The 16,979-nt window shown below is 36.3% G+C and overlaps 3 protein-coding genes across 3 annotated transcripts in view; 2 read left to right on the forward strand and 1 right to left on the reverse strand.

Annotated features, from left to right (window-relative positions):
• LOC117786932 (serine-rich adhesin for platelets) overlaps positions 1 to 4,020 on the reverse strand; it is a 132,280-nt gene extending 128,260 nt beyond the window's left edge. The window contains exon 1 of the mRNA XM_034625357.1: positions 2,705 to 4,020. Coding sequence (XP_034481248.1) covers positions 2,705 to 2,719 — 15 coding nt within the window. The 5' untranslated portion in view covers positions 2,720 to 4,020. The remainder of the gene's footprint in view (positions 1 to 2,704) is intronic.
• LOC117788553 lies at positions 181 to 1,120 on the forward strand. The gene is made up of 2 exons (XM_034627339.1): positions 181 to 688; positions 756 to 1,120. The coding sequence occupies exons 1-2, from the start codon at positions 218 to 220 to the stop codon at positions 900 to 902; spliced, it is 618 nt and encodes a 205-aa protein (XP_034483230.1). The 5' UTR covers positions 181 to 217; the 3' UTR covers positions 903 to 1,120.
• On the forward strand, positions 983 to 1,596 carry LOC117788554. The gene is made up of 2 exons (XM_034627340.1): positions 983 to 1,314; positions 1,372 to 1,596. Exons 1-2 carry the CDS (start codon positions 1,036 to 1,038, stop codon positions 1,483 to 1,485), a joined length of 393 nt encoding a protein of 130 aa, XP_034483231.1. The 5' UTR covers positions 983 to 1,035; the 3' UTR covers positions 1,486 to 1,596.
• Positions 4,021 to 16,979: the final 12,959 nt, after the last annotated feature.

Here is a 16,979-nt window from a genome sequence, read left to right on the forward strand (position 1 = left end):
GAACTTTAAATGCGTTTGGAAAGTTCTTTTGTATTGCACAACAGAACTGAGATGAACTAAAGAAAATGCTTGAAAAAAATATATATTTACAAAAAGAATGACAACTCTACACACAGACGCTTTTTCAATCATTTAAGTCATAGCTTCAATTTTTATTCGATATTTCGGTCAACAATACACATATAAATTAAGTTAGCAACGGTTAGGATTTTAGATAATGGATTCATTGCGGAAAACATTCAACACGTTGTTCAGTCGAAACAACGCGACTGCCGAGGACAATGAGGAGTTGAATCCACAGGAGATGTTGGATTTAATGCAACAACAACAACAGAGGCAGTCAACGGATGAAGATGACAATCAGAATGATAACAATGCCTCATCCTCATCCAGATATAATGTGACCACATCGGATCCACCAGCGGATACGGGTCCAATGCTGACAATGCCCGTACAATTGCCCGCTAATGCCATGTTTATTGGAGAGACAGGACCATCGATAAATTATCATGTGGAATTTCTGAATTTCATCGATCGCAATGCACCGCAGGGTTTCTCGCAAAAATTTGAAAATCTATTGCCGTATTTGGCTCTTGGCCTTGTCACCTGGCCAAGTTATTGGCTATGGCGTGGCTATCAATGGCAGACACGACGACGCACTGAGCGCATTGGCTTATACATCCAGAGAGTGAGTTGGAATTGACATGCGTGTATATATTTCTTACTAAGCATCTGTTTATACTCTTTCTTTTCAGACCTTTCAGCATGCCAAATTAATGCAGTTGGCCATATTGACCGTTGGTTTCTTTATGGCCAATGTGCCACGCTCTTCTAGTAGCGCATATGAAATCCATGAAGTTAACTACAATTCGAATCAGCAATCAACGGATAATGACGATTAACAACAAAGCAGGCTCTGATCCTAAAATAAGTTTGTGTGTAACAAAAAAAAATCTCAAAATTTTTTCAGAACTGTTGGAACAACAACAAAAACATTTAGTAGCAAAATTTTCAGGTTTATTAAATTTCAATAAAATGGGTGTTACGGACTTCATTGAGAGCGTTAAGAGATGGACGGTGGGTCAGCTCGATCGCACGGACAAAGAGGAAGAGCACGAGAAGCAAAAGAAATTTCCCAATTTGGGCGAGGATATTCAATTGGTGGTTCGCACGCCAGAATTTGAGAATGTCATGAATTCGGCATCACCATTTTTGTTGGCCAGTTTGGGTGCCTGGCCAGGATATTGGCTATATCGTGGCTTTGATTATCATTCTCACAGGGCACATGTACCATTGCCCGTTTATATAAGACAGGTAAGCATTCTCGTTTATATAAGCTGGATCCCAAATAACACAACCTCTATTTTCTAGACCTTTTACCAGGCCAAAATGCTGCAATTTGTCATTATCATGGCCGGTATTATCTACATGGCCAAACATCAAACCGGTGAAAACATATTTCCCGTAGACAACAAGAATGATTGATCAATCAACTGGCCCCCAACTTGAAGTTCGTATTTACATCTACCATAACCTAAGTCAACCAGAATAAAACACCAAAATTTTCCAATAAATTGTTTAATAAATTTTCAACAACAACAACAACAAAACGAATTAATTTTTGCGGTTTAGCTTCTGAATTTTTGCATCTTTCTTAAATGTCTTGATTATCTTGACCAATGGCCGAGGTTGGACGCCAGCCTGCAGCAAGTCCACAATTATTTTGATTGCCTCCGGATTGAGACCTGCATTAACCACCTCCGACATATCATAGAGAACAGCAAGCAGCCGTTGTTCTTTATCATCGCTGCATTCGTGGCCGGACATTTTAGAAAAAATATCATTAAAAGTATTGTGCAAGATTTGAAGCTATTTTAAAGTTTGTTGTTAAAGTCGTGGATTGCTTGGAGCAAGCTATTAATCAAATCAATGAAGACTAGATGAACACAGTCGAAGGTCAAATCAAATTGAAGATTGAATATCAACTTTTATTTGAAGTTCTCACTATTTTATTGTTTTTGTTTGTGGTTCTTCTTCAAGTTTAAAGTTCACTAGCCATACTAATAAGCCACCTGATCCGATTCAGTTAACCCTCATATATCAACAGCAGCCAAAAAAACAACAACCCAAAAGTCTCCCCCGGCCAACTGAAAAGATAAATTAGCTACAAATTAAACAAATTACTTATGTATGAAGAGGAGTGGAGAAAAATTAGAAGACAAATGAAGGAGACGGGGTACACACAAAAAATCTGTCAGTGAGCAATTAACAAGTAAAGAAGATTATAAGAAAACAACGCAGCTTAAATACCCTACTTAAGTATTTTTTATAAAGAAGTCATCACATTTCTTGAATTATTTGATACAAATTTTCTACAGCCAATATACCCTAGAGGTAATAAAAATTGAAGTATAACAAACTTGCTATAAATTATATTTTATAGTTAGAAACAAAATTCCCATCAAAATATCAATAACACTCTCAAACGTGTCAAACAACCTATCATAGTTGATATGCCCCACTTCTAATAAAGATTATTCTAAGCATCAAGTGCAGCTATTGCTGTTGTTGCTATTGTTGTTGTCTAAAGCATGTGATAAGTAAAAGCAAACACTCAATTAGATATGCTGAGTGTTGTTGTGATCTATGCGATCTACTGTACATGTAGTTATATCTGTAATTGTTGTTGTAGCGGTTGTCTCACCTGTATGAGATACATTCTGCAGCCGTTGTTCTTGTTGTTGTTGTTGTTACTCTTTCAGTTGCTTCGAGCGTTTTAAACACACACTGACACACACAACTACACTCGCACACAATGCTAATTATGCTGCAGTTCCTCAAACTGCATTTACGACTGCCGTTTTAGTAGAGGTAGAGGGTTGGGTTGGATAGAGAGACAGGTATCTTTGTATCTGTATCTTTCTATCTTGTATCTGCACACACACTGCGGTTGCTCTTTTTTGTGGATGTTGTTGCTGTTATGGCTTTGCTCTACTTAGAATGCAACACAGTTCGTATTTTATGATGCTGCCCAGTCTATTTACTTTCGAGTTTAGAGCAATTGTTTCAATTAAAAGGAAATTTGTTAACTTTCTCACTTAATGAAAATAAATTGAACACAATTCCGAAAGAAACAAAAACAAAAGTTTTGTGGCTTGGTAAATGTTCAAACTTCGTTATAAAAAACGAAGCGATTTCCAGCGCAGAGGAAAGAGTCAAATCATAGAGTTTCTTTTATAGAGAGAGAGTATAGAATTGGCTGTGTCTTATTGTACAGTTCTATATAGTCTGGCTATATAAAGGCAAATAGTCGACAGCTCAAAAAAAAAAAGCATAAGAAAACACGAATAATTATAACAAGGTGCAATATGTTTCTTGTTTCACTTGTGGTCACTTTTATGGGGTTGATTGTTCTATTTAGTGCAGCTGTTTCTTTTGTTATTTTCTCGCTTTTCACTTTTTTGCAGAATATTTATTTTTGAATTTATTTCTTGGCTCGTGTTTCTATTTTTTTTTTGGCCTGCGTCACTGGACATTAGCTTGTCGTTGTCTAGAGTTATACCACATTTCACTATGGCAATTTGTTGTTTTGGTTCCGAATGCCTATACAAGCAGACTTCCCTCGATTCGTATCCAAATCGATCAAACAATTTTCAAACGCGAATGCGAGCTCAATGCATTGGAACTTGAGCAATGTTGGAATTTCGGAAATTATAATTTCTACAAATTTGCAATTGATGAAATTTTTTAGTAATTATTATTTACAGTTCGTTGGTTTGCGGTTATTGTGAGGTGTTTAGTGCATTTTTAGTTAGAAATCGGCTTTATTATTTTGTTTTCTTTTATTTTATTTTCATTTGCAACCGTTGCAAACGCGTCGCAGGTGCGTTCTCTGTGCGAGTTGAGCGCGAACTGATTGTAACAGTTTCAAAAGTTCAGGTGCAGCCGCCTTAACAGACAACTTGTCTATGTTATGCTCAAAATGGCACTGCTAACACTCAAACTGGCACTGTTAAAGCGCAAACCGGTACTGTTAACATTCAAACTGGCACTGCTTGTGGTATGCATGTTGTGGATGCTAAATAACGTATACCACACAGCAACATCATTACGATGTTCGACTGGACGAATGATAAACATATTCATTTGTTGTATACGCGAGTCTAAGAAGTCGCATTCGATTTAGTTGCGCCGCACTTGAAATTTGTGGCATATTTCCTTGTGGTGTGGCAGCTTTGGAATGTGTATTATATTATTTGGGGGCGGCGCAAGCCAAACTAGGAATTTAGTTCATTCGTTAAGTAATTTGTATTATGCGGGGAATTGGCTTAATGGATATTAAATGAATGAAAGCAGCAGTGGGCCAATTTTTAAAGAAGAATTTCATGTGGCTTTCGATAGAAGCTAAGCTGGATAATAGTTACGATGATAGTTTAAATAGATTACATAGAGAGGGAGAAGTATGATTAATATTGAGATAAAGTAGATGACTGTTGTGGAGAGAGGTTTTCGATTCAGAAGGCAACTATAGAAAAAGGATTTCTCTGATACATAATTTTACAAAAAAGATCATAAATAAAAAGGAAAATTGGTTAAATAATAAAAACAATTGTTGCAATTTTTAGCATCATGATAAAAATAGTATGAGTATGACTATGATTTTATTATGATCATTATTATTATAAAAAAAACAAGTTTCTAATTAACTTCCCATTAAAAATCTCTTCACTAGACATTTCCTAGCGGCAAAACCCTATTCGAAACTGAGAGCCAACACAACTGCAAAAAATAGTTGCCCAACAAGCCTAAGCACATAAAAAATTCAGAAATCTCTCTCCCCACAGGTTGGAATAATTCGCATATTTTGTGCACTGTGGAACGCATTGCAACAGGTTCGTTGGCTTTGGGGCATATAAAAAATCAGAAAAAAGGAAAAGGAAAATGAAAAAGATATGAAAATAAAAGCATAAGACCATAATAATTAATACTGACCAAAAGACCAAGAGACCGACCACAAAGTGCGTAACCATTGGCAAAATAAAGAAAAACAGGAAATTTTGTTTATACGAGAAACTTGTAAAACATTTCATAACTTGACATAAATCGCAGAAAATTATGACGAAGCTGAGGAGCTAAAGTAAAAGATAAAAGAAGAAACAACAATTCAATACAAATTGGCGCCCTCTTATTTTATATATATGGGCGGGCAGGCAGGCAAAGTGGGCGTGGCAAAAACAGCTGACAACAAAGTGTAGCAAATGAAGTGACGGGCAAAAATGGACTCCGGATCTCCGGACTTGGCCAGACACCCTTGATGTTGGCCAACAGAGTCTGCAGATCAACCCAACGGCAATTAAATGAAACTGAAACTCTTACTCTCTGTCGCTGTTGTTGTTGTTGTTGTTGTTGCTGGCTTGATTTTGTGGCAGCATCTTATGGCTTGAATGTGTGGCAGCGTGATAAATGCGGTTATAAAAACCTGCAATCAAGCAACTCGCCAAACGAAAGTGAAACAAAAGCGCCGACAAGACAAACTCAAACCGAACCCGAATCCGAACCCGAAGTCGAAGTCAAGCGAAAAACTTGCAATTTCCATTTTAATACGCAACAACTTTCGGCTAGAGACAGGCTAAGGAGTCGCAGTCACAATCACAATTCCAAACCCATGTGGCATGCAGCATGTGGCATGGCAAAACGTGAAGTGGCCGCCACAACAAGTCGCAGTCACAATCGCAGCTGCCACACGCTCAATGGCATACCAAACCTCTGAGACGCCCATGAGATTTTAACAGAGCACAACAACAACAACAATAACAAATCCCCCTCTTCTCCCCCTGCCGCCATCTTCATCTGCTGATCATCGTCTGGCGGATCACGTCTGGGAGTTGATTGGCGCTGCCAAAGGAGCAGTCAGAGTACACGTAGAGCAGCGGGCGGAACTTTGTTGGGGTATGTCATCAGCATAAATTTTACTTCGCATTCATCATAATTTTCATGCATTTAATTTGTGTTATAAATTGCCTCGCTGCACTATGAAATGGCCTGACCAAAAGGGCGGCCGCAAATTTACGAACGCTTTGCTTTTTGTATACCCTGCCATCACTTTTAATTGGGTAGCATAAAGTAGTGAGAGTTTACGATTGAAAATAGTATAAATTGCAAAACTATTATATAGAAATTCAAACTGCTTTTTCTTTTAATTCCTAATATACATAAAATTTTAATGAAATCTAAGAATTACAAGATTACAGGGTATTGTTGAGGCACTTAAAATGTAAGAAGATATACAAACTTCAAGTTATTCTTTCAATTCCAAATATATTAATGAAAAATCTACGAATCTACGAATTAAACGATTACAGGGTATCTTGCAGTCACTAAAGAGTACATCTTAAGGCTAAGAGTAAGTACAGAGCCAAAGCAAAGCTTAACGTGGGCTGCAAATCCTGAAAATACAGCTAAAAATTACAAACTCACTGTTGGAAAAGGGAATTTAGAACTTGAAAAAATGTTATACTCTATAAAAAAAAGACTAAAAGTGGACTCCACTCCAATCAGCTGGCTTTGTGTGTGTCCGAGAAGCTGATGGATGAATCGCCAATTGATTACTCATTTGTGCTGCATTTGGACAGTAGCTTGAGCTGAGTAATCAGCGGTAACAGCCCACACAGCAGCGGCACTTTTCACTTTCACTTGCAGGCAGGTTGCAAAGAGCGTAAGGTTAAATGCAACCATGCAACAAAGTTGCAACAACAATTACAGCTACAACTACAACAACAGCAACAGAAGAAAACAACACTGATTACCCAGGTGATTAACAAATGAGCTAGAGGCACAGAGTTGGGCTTGAGTGTTGTAGCATGAAAATGTATTCGCAAGATAGCAAAACAAACTAAAAGATACCAAGATACAAGCAACAACGATGCGTGCTCATGTTGTACAACAACAATCAATAACAACAACAAAACGACAGACGGACAGACAGACAGACGGACAGACAGACAGACATGTCTGATCGTCTGGCCGTCTGAGGTTCAAAGATCGTTAGGCGCGACAAGGGGTCAGGTACGGGGAACAAGTACTTGTTGTATCTCATGGATACATAAGTGCTTTTCATGTATTTTCATATTCGCAATCAACGCAGCCGCCTGCACAAATGAGGCATTCATTTGATGGCAATGCAACATGTTGCAAATGAATGCGATAATTTACGAGCCAGTCCACAGACTGAGTCAACTCGACTTTTTAGGACTCACATGCTAATGGAGTATACAGGTAGAAGAAACTCGTATCTAGGCACTTCCAGAGTTCACTTCCTTACAGGAACTGCCAGACTTATGTAACCCCAAAGTCATAAGTCCCAAGTCCTAAGCAAATAAAAATCTGACTTTGTTTTTTTTTTTATTGACTTACGCAACGATTTCCTTTTTTAGAGGGGGAACAACTTACCTGCAAATAGAAAGATAGAAAGAGAGTTGTCAGTTTATTAGTTTATTAGTCATCGGAGCTAAAGGAAAATCGCATTTTCACAAGGCGATATGATTACACAGAGGCCTGGCGAAAAATACGCATGGAAATGATTAAGCAATTTCCGTTGACATGCAATTTTTTCTCTCCCTGCTTTCAACAACAGATAAACCAAGTTTTCCCATTGCATTTTCTTTGATTTGTTTTTGTTTCGATTTTATTTTCCATTTCTTGCGGTTGCCGCAGTGCAAATGGCCAAAAGGTGATGGACGAGGCTCAACTTAATGTTGCCTAATGAGACTCAGCGCCACTCATTGAAGAAAGTTATTAAATTGTGCCTAATCAAACTGTCATGAATCGGTTAAAAGGGAAAACTGTTTATAAAACCCTAGAAGTCTTACATAAAACAGTATATCTGAGATTCCTATTTTTGTTTTCAAGGCTGCAAACCGGTTCTGAAGCGAACCTAGTAGAGCCGGTTCGGTTCAGGTTTTTAAGCAACCTGAACCCTTGAAATTATTTACTTTGCGAACCCGAACTTAAACCGAACCGCTTTTTTTTAAATAAAAGATACGGTTCGAAAAAAAAAATGTTTACATAAATTTTATGGTTTCATAATATTACACAATTATTTGAGACTTTGGATTAAAATAAGTCATGTTTAAGCCTTCATATAAATTTAAATTATAATCAAAATTTGATTTCTCAAAAAAAAAAAAATGTTATTCGTTCAAAATGTAGAGAAAAATGTATAACAATACAAATATTTTTTTGTATAAAATTGAACCAAGGTTCGAATCCTTGCTTTATGGTTCGAACCGTCGAACCGAACCTTTAACAAAATTTTGGAGGTTTGCAGCCTTGTTTGTTCTATCAGACTCCTAACAATCTAACAAGTTCGACATAAAATATTTGTTCCTTAAGGTTAATCTGGTTATTCCACACCACTCTGAAATAACTTCCCTCTTCTCAGCCAATCAAATGATTTCTTTTTCATTAATTCCTTACCCAAAATATTGATTATCGTTTGTACAAAAATACATGCCTTCAAATTGACATGATTTCTATAAAAGATCACCAAAACAATGCCCAGTTTTATGTTTTTTCGAATCGTAAAACCAATCTCATAATTTACGCCCCCAAAAAAAGATGAAGATGTTCAACACCTGCCTAAACTGCCAGTGCGTTTGATGGATGGGACAGTTAGTCAGTCAGACAGTTAGGCAAACAGACAGACAGGCAGTCAATCAATAGATTGAAGAAGAGACCAAATCTGAAGACTGAGAGAGCGAGAGTGATAGACCTGTTACGCGATCAATCCAGCAATTGCCAACAACATATTGGTGTGAAATTATTTGTCTTGCAAACTGAAAGATCTCTCTTTGAGCTGGGAGTTTCGAGACGTCAAGACGTAAAGTTCAATGGACGTGGCGCACACAAGCCTCATACAAAAGGGTCTTTTATTTCTTCATTTTTATGGACAGTGAAACAATTATATTTGGTATTTACAGCCAGTTGACTGGACCGACCAGGCGAAATATGAGCTCTCCACATGTTCGAATCGACAGAGACGGACACAGACAAAGATAGAGATAGACAGATGATGCAACAGGCTGGGATGGGATGGGAGGGAGTATAAGGGGAGGGAATTGCAGCTAGGGAAAATGCAATGGCAGGAGCCTGGGTCGTTTCACAGTTTCCACTTGGCACTTTCGTTTTTATCTGTTTTTTTTTTTGCCTTTTTCAACTTTCGCAACTCTTCCAACAGTGGAGTTCACTTTTTAACTAGCTGACTATCTTGCTGTTGTTGTTGTTGTTTTTGTTGCTGCCGTTTGGTCACGTAATGTTCGCCTGTTTGAACTGACCATTAAGAAATTCTCTTGACTGCACCCACACCCAACACTTCATATTAATATGAGGCCCGGTCTCGGTCCGAGTTGGTCGGCATAAATCACAGACGAGTGAAAACATTGCAACAATCTTTATTAAATACCATACGAAAATTCCCGCTTAAAGCGGCGTGCATAAACTTAATCAGCGTTTTTATATCTGCCATTGGCCATTCCTTATAGACAATATGCAGTCAAACTCATAGTTCGACACCTAAATATAGACCCACTATTGGCGTCGCCTCTCCGAGTTAGCCAGATGATATCTAAACTGCCGACACGCATCGACAGCTTAGCGCGCATCAGGAAAATCCTCAACAAAGCTAAAAGAAACATAAGCTTCTTCTATACCCTATATTTAGAAGGAACATAGCAGATTATATAAGTTATGTGATGGAAGTTGATTAGGAAGGCAAACTCAAGAAAAATCTATAGAAGTTGATCGTATAAGTATAATAGATCAATTCTTCAAAGTTTATTATAGACAAAAATATAATAAAAAAGAAAACAGTTTACTAAGAATTAAATAAGTTAAGTTACATGTTAAGCACCTTGTTCAATTTTGCAATCGAAGGATAATATCTGATGTAGATCAGCTGTCTGAGGTAATGAAAATAATCAACTTGAATAAAATAAATAAAATATATCTAATGTGGATCTTTAATACGATGAATAAGAATGTAAGTCAGATGTAAAACTTAGATAGAATTTTTCATAAAATATTCCAGTTTAAAAATGTTAAGAGCTATCAAATACATCTCATCAAATTTTTTTAGACACTTTGCAGAGCATTTCAAAGTCGGCTATTGCCCCTTAGGCGCAGTTTCCACGTAGAATGCAACGATAAAGAAAAGATAGCGACAGCTAATTTCAAAAGTACGCCGGAGTATGTATTTCGAAAATACTTTTGCGCCTTTAAAGTTTATTTTTTTTTCCTTTTTATCTTTTTGGTTTTTATTTTAATTTTTTTATAGTTTCTTCTACCTCACCACGTGTGTGTGTCCGTGTGTCTGTTATTTTATGAAATCTTCAGCTAGCTGCGTTGTTGTTATTAATATTGTGATTGTTGCTTCTTCTTCGTTTTCTGTTGATTTGTAAACTGCTCACGCGTCGCGTTTGTCGCAGGCATAGAAAACAAATGCCACAAGAGGCACGTATCGAGGCTGTAGTTGAAAATGTAGTTGTTGTTGTTGCTGGGATTTAGAAATTGTTTGTATGGGCATTTATGTTAATTTGTTGGCCAGTTCAAGTTAACTCTGACAAAACAAAACTCTATCCGCATGTACCAGAGTAATACCAACTAACTCTACTAGAGTTGGCCAATCCTTGACAGCTTTGACAACTTCTTGAGACAGCCATTATTATAAGGTGTGTCATGTTATTGTTATTGTTGTTTTGCAATTTAATTGCCAACTTATATGCAAATTCTGTAATAAGCATTTTGCCAGCCTGCATTGGAATGATATGGCTAAAAACAATGTCAGTCCCTCTCGAGACTCCAAATGTAAATCTTTTTTTGTTTTTAAGGCGCGAAACAATTTTCCATTGCAGCAACAACCCACGCACAACAACAACAACAACAGTAACAACAATAACAATTGAGTACTCTAACTAACTGAGGCTAAAATTGAAAAAACGTGTTTGCATTGTGAACTTGAATGAAATGCCAAGCTTGAATTGGGTTACAGACAATCCTAGCCTGTAATTACTTGAAAATAATCATAATCATAAAAAGCATTGTCTCTTTTGCGGCATATTGGGGCAACGCCTTCATAAGAAGTTGATTAAGATATAGATTTATATGTATCACAGCCTTGTACTTCCAAACATACTAGAGTAAATGATATTTCTAAGCTACCAACTGTCATAAAAAAGAAAGAGAATTTAATGCCATATAATCTTTTAATACATTCTTAATGCTATTGAATAAAAATTCTATAAATTTCCTTCTTTAATGGCCAACTCTTAAGTCAAGCTGACAGCCAGATTACAATCAGATTCATTTCAGTATCATTAGCTTAAATTTAAACTAGTTTAAAACTCATCAAGAGAAACTCGACTTGAAAATCAATTGGGCAAGCTAAGCAAAGCCGAAGTCAAGCTCATTAATCTTCATTTTATTTAATATTGAAACGCGTCTCGCAATTCGAGCTCCATTAAGTTGTCCACATTCTCACCGCCTGTCAAGAAATTGACCAACAGAATGTCATAAAAAAATTGAAAATGTGTGTAAGCGCTAAAACTGTTTAGCAGGTTTTAATGTTTGTAAATTTTAAAAGAAGAAAAGTTAAGTCGAAGCATCCATACCCTCGAACTGCCAAGTTTTATAAACATGACTTTAAGAAGAAAAGAGTTTGCATATGTATCTAAGATTGAGCATATTGATTAGCTAAAGTTGCTATCTGACTTTTAAAGGAAAAGAGTTCGCATATGTATCTTAGATTGAGCATATTGATTGATGCTAAAGTTTCTATCTACATACTCTACCAAAGTCAGTTTGTTTTAGACATAAACTAACATTTTTATAATCAAATTTGATACGGCCATTGTTAATTAGTTTCAATTTGAACGTTGAAATTGGTCAGGCACGTCGTAGAAATCAATCAAACCGCCAACTGAGCCAACGTCGAACTTGCGATCACCACAAGAGCCACCCAAATTGAGATACCCAAGCATTCAAGATGGACAACATGGAGCAAAACAATCAACGTTATCGCAAAAATAAAAAATAAAGAGAAATAAATAAAACAAAGAAAATAAAAATGTAAGCCAAAACAAAGATTAATGAACAGAAATTGAACATAAAATTGCCTGTGTCGAAGGGGAATTGAGGAACGCGGCATATGCGAAAACTAGACTTTCACTTTCGCCTGCAGTAGTTGAAAAGCGTTTTGTCATTAGTTCGCAAAGACCCTAAACTGAACTAAAGTCTTGAAGTCTTTCTTTTTATCAATGTGGAGTATCATTCACGCAATGCCAAAGCAACGGGCGGGTTTTCCTACGCTTTTTGTATCCCTGACAATTGTTTTAATTGGATTGTTTATCGCTAGCGGGGAAGTTTAGAAAACCAGAGACCAGGGGTCATAGGGGGGGTTGCCATGCCAGCGGCCTATCTTACTTTTATTGACCTCAATGCCTGCCAAATTGACTCAACGCACATGCCCCTTTTTATTGACCCAGTTCAACGGGTGTCCCACAAACAGATGGAAACCAGACAGACACAAATACGCACTACAAACACGCTCTTTATATAGGTAAACATAGTTTGACTTGGGTTAGTTTAACTTGATGGTTTTCAGGGTCGTGTGAAAATCGCAAAATTATACAATGATACATTTAAATATTTGCGCAAAACTATTTCCAAAGCAAAAGATACGAAAACTCAACTGAATTTATTTTTATGCATACAATAAATTGATGTCGTCAGTTCGCCGTTTTATTTTTGTATTTTTTGTTATTTAAATTATTCCACTGCTTTTTAGTCTGTTGAACAAAAATTAGTGTCTAGCTGGGAATTTGTTTTAAATACACACCAAAATTTATGTAGCGACAAATTTTTGAATTACTACAGAACAATTTTATTTTAGAAAAAAGATGGCAAGGAAATTGTTAAGTAGATACAGACATATATATTTTTTAAAAGTAGCAAAAACAAAGGAATTTACTTTATATATTTTAAATGTATAGTCTGATAATATACACTAATAATTAATTTAACTAAATAAACACTGCAAACAATATTTTATAACCTATAACAAGTTTTTTTTATCTCCTCAATAGGTATCTACAGTTTATTTAAAATTCTCTCAACACTAATAAAGCAGTTAGGTCTTTCAAATTAGTGAAGTTTATAGGTTGCTAAGAAGTACGTAAATCGCATTCATAGCATAACAAACAGATCTTTTGTCTCTTTATTGCCTACAAATATGATTGTAGCTCTTTAACTCATCCCTTTAAAATCCCATATACTTGCAGATCAGATTTTTCTTTAAGTATACATATATCGCACATGCCATGCTTAAGCCTTTTGCTTTCTTTGCGATACATTTATCAAAATTTAACGAGCTATAATTACGCTGCAAAAAATTGTCTTCGGATCGTAAGACGACCCTGATGTTATATATCTACAGCTAGTACCAGATCCCCAATAATAATATGTCACATTATTTTGGCACTTGCTGTCTGCCTTTGAGTCGATGACGATGTCGTTGCTCTGTCGTGGGAACATAAAAGACAAGTATTTAAATACAATTTTCAGCATTTTCCACGAAAATATGTATTTTCGTGACGGAAGTGCGACGCGTGTTGCCCAAGAAAAAAATCCATTTACCATTTAAGCGACTTTTCATTTGCCGCTTGTTAAACAAGTCATAAAATAACCAATACAAAACAATAAAATATGGTATAATATGTATTTAGAGAGCAAAAGCCGAGACCTCAATTGATATTTTAACTGCGAAATTCAGCTTGAGTCGCGCTTTTGCCAATGTTTTGATATTGATGCCAAATTGTGAGCAGCATATCAATTATAAGACACATTTAATTTCCTTATACGCAGTCAATGAGTATATAAGCAGATACTTATAGTACATAAGTATATATACAGATATTCAAGCAAAGCCCTGAGCTGCATAAACAATTTGACGTCAATGCCTTCAACTATTAGAATCGAATTGAATAGAATATAGATTGAATTTGGTTTTTGGGAATGAATAGATGGTTTTGGGATGCTATGGAGTATTTTCCGAATGAACGACGCTAATGTTTTTATTTGGCATATGAAAATCTGCGTCGAGAATAAATCAAAAACCAAAGAAAAGATAAGTAAAAAAACTAAAAGCTCCCTGATGTAGTCGACTAGCAGCTACTCTATTCTACAATATAACATTAAAGTTTCTTAAAGGATTGTTATAAAAATATTGAAAAATATCCATGGTTATTATCTTTATTGATTAAGACGATTCTTAAACTGTTTAACAAATCTTTAAATCTTCGAAAACGACTTCTACTATGCTCACCCTTTGTCTACAGGGTATAAAAAAAAACATCAAAAAGCATTTAGAAGGCGCCTTGAATACTACGCAAATGTTAGGGCAGGATTTTTGGCAAAGGCCAGACAGCAGCTGTATGTGTGTATATATTTATGGCCTTTAGCATCTTTTGGTTTATAGTTTACATAGAACAAATGCAAAACTGAACTGCAGTCAACACTTTTCAACCCCTGGCAACTTGGCCAAGAGAAATGACTCAACCAACCACTAACAAAAGCGTCAAAGGGCGGCAAGCAAATGAAAAATATGTTGGCTAGCAAATTGCAACATTGAAAACTGAACAAAACCAAGAAAAACTAAAAGCAAATATACATACACACATTTAGTTGCTGACCCTTAAAAAGCAATATTTGACTTTTGTGCTCAAAAGATACATTTTATGAGCACACAAGTGCCGAGTCGCAATGTCTCAGCGTGCTGTTTTGAAAGTATGAGAGAATACTTAGGGCCTGCACTGTAGAAACTATTTCATATAAGAATTAAGTAAACTCTTGAGAGATCAATAAACAAAATTGAGAGGCATGAAAAGTTGGTAATTTACTGAATTAGTATACTGTTATCGTCACATTAACAGTAGTGAATTACTATCATCTCGGTTTAACATTACAAACATAATATTAAGTGTAACATTTAAAAAACACTAAGAAACTATTAAGAGTCGATATAAAATTTATTTATTTATGTCGAAATGTTAACGTAATGTTATGTCACAATGTTAACGTCACATTAAAAGAAGTTAACGCTGTTAACTAGATTTAACATAAATCCCATTTATTGTATTGTTGATGTAAAGTAGATTTAAGCTCCTTAAAAGCTATTAAGAGTGATTTCAACACTAATCTATTTTGCGGTTAATGTCAAAATGTGAACGTCACTTTAACAGTAGTCAAAATTGTTAAGTAGACTTGACAGAAAAATGATTTAGTGTAGCATTCAATGCAAATTAGGCATAGGACTCTACAGCCTAATACATATCTCTGCGGGATTTAATCGCCGAGGCAGAGATCCATTTTTAGACAGCCGCAAAGTGAATGGGAACTGCCTGAGTTCTAGATTCACTTTGGTAAAAACAAATGTGGCTATAAGTTGAAAATGTTCCGCCTGCCAAATAGATGTGTGAACCAAACTAAATGAATAGAAATATAGATATTTAGATAGATGAATATATAGATACACATAGAGAATCAGTTCAACTGATGCGTTTGCTGTTGTAACAGATACAACAATTTTGTAGCGGATATGCGAAGCAATGTTTATAAACAAAACATGGCCGGAATGGGCCAAAAAACAAATGGGCCGTCAAGTGGTCTACAGGTATTATACAAATACAGATATAGATACTCACACTTATGACGCGTACTGTAAGGCATTTAAATGTGGCAACTCCCAAAGTAACCGAAAGTTTGTGAAAACTATGTTAGAAATGCCGTCAGTGAATCGTTGCTGCGGTTTGTTGCCTGCTTCGTTGATTTGGTTTTATTTTCCCTATTTTCTTTTTCTCTCTCTCTGATTAGTTTTGTTGGTGTCGCTTCGCGTTGTCACAGAAACACACACGCGGTGGCAAAGTCACGACATACTCGTAGTAAGGCATTGCTCGAGTACTTTATAAAAGTAAACGCGCGAAAACAAAACAAAACATAAGAAACGACAACTATTGATTACTATGCACGCCGGTCGAAGTTATGCGGAGTCGTCTGTGGCCAATGTTGTGACAGACCGTAGGGCTAAATTGTTGACAATCCAATTAGCAGTCGGATATTCAAACAATCGGTCGTTTGTCTGTAGAAGCCGCTCGACAACTGGTTAACTGGGCGTATACGCGTTTTCAAAGATATTTCAGTTGTCGCACTTTTGAAATTAGTTTAAGAACTTGACAATTTATTTGAAAATATACTCTTTTATTTTTGGGGAAAATAAGTTCGTTTGGCAAGCAGCAACGAGCACGGCGGAAAACTTGATGGAAATGGCGGAAAACGGAAAAGCAGCAAACGCGACGCGCACGAGAACACAACTAACGTAGAACTGAATGGGATTTGGAAAAGCAGACCGGCCCATCTGCATAGTACCGAGTACTTGCGCTCTTCTCGGCACACACACGCTCACTCGGAAAATTGGACAAGCAGGCGACAGGCAGAGAAAGGGGGGAAAGTACGGAAAATGCTATTTTAACAACAGAGAGTAGCCACAAAATGACTCAATGAGCAAATGAAAAGTGTTGTTCTGTTAGCGGTTGTTTATAAAAATATAAGAAAGAACTGTTATGCTTGGCACACCGAATTTTTTATGAGCTATGAGAGACCTACAAATTACAAAGTTATGAGCGTTCAAAGTTTTTGATAAAATGTCAAGGGGTTGGTATGCAAATTATGTATAATGTACGGCTGATAGTCGAAAAATATTAAATTTTCTAAATGAACAAAATTTAAATGCAGAATCAATTTAGAGGCCAAGTAATGATCAAAATGACATTCCGCATGGAAATCGGTTGAGTTTTGACAAAGTTATGAGAAATCAAAGTTTTTGATAAAATGTCAAGGGGTTGGTATGCAAATTATGGATAATATACTGCTTA

The sequence above is a fragment of the Drosophila innubila genome (assembly GCF_004354385.1).
Source record: "Drosophila innubila isolate TH190305 chromosome 3L unlocalized genomic scaffold, UK_Dinn_1.0 0_D_3L, whole genome shotgun sequence".
Taxonomy (NCBI): domain Eukaryota; kingdom Metazoa; phylum Arthropoda; class Insecta; order Diptera; family Drosophilidae; genus Drosophila; species Drosophila innubila.

Excerpts from the sequence above, each read along its gene's own strand:
- LOC117788553 (XM_034627339.1), top strand. The coding sequence starts at position 218 with ATGGATTCATTGCGGAAAACATTCAACACGTTGTTCAGTCGAAACAAC. Across the intron at positions 689-755 it reads TTGGCTTATACATCCAGAGA|ACCTTTCAGCATGCCAAATT; the intron begins GTGAGTTGGAAT and ends CTTTCTTTTCAG.
- LOC117788554 (XM_034627340.1), top strand. The coding sequence starts at position 1,036 with ATGGGTGTTACGGACTTCATTGAGAGCGTTAAGAGATGGACGGTGGGT. Across the intron at positions 1,315-1,371 it reads TGCCCGTTTATATAAGACAG|ACCTTTTACCAGGCCAAAAT; the intron begins GTAAGCATTCTC and ends TCTATTTTCTAG.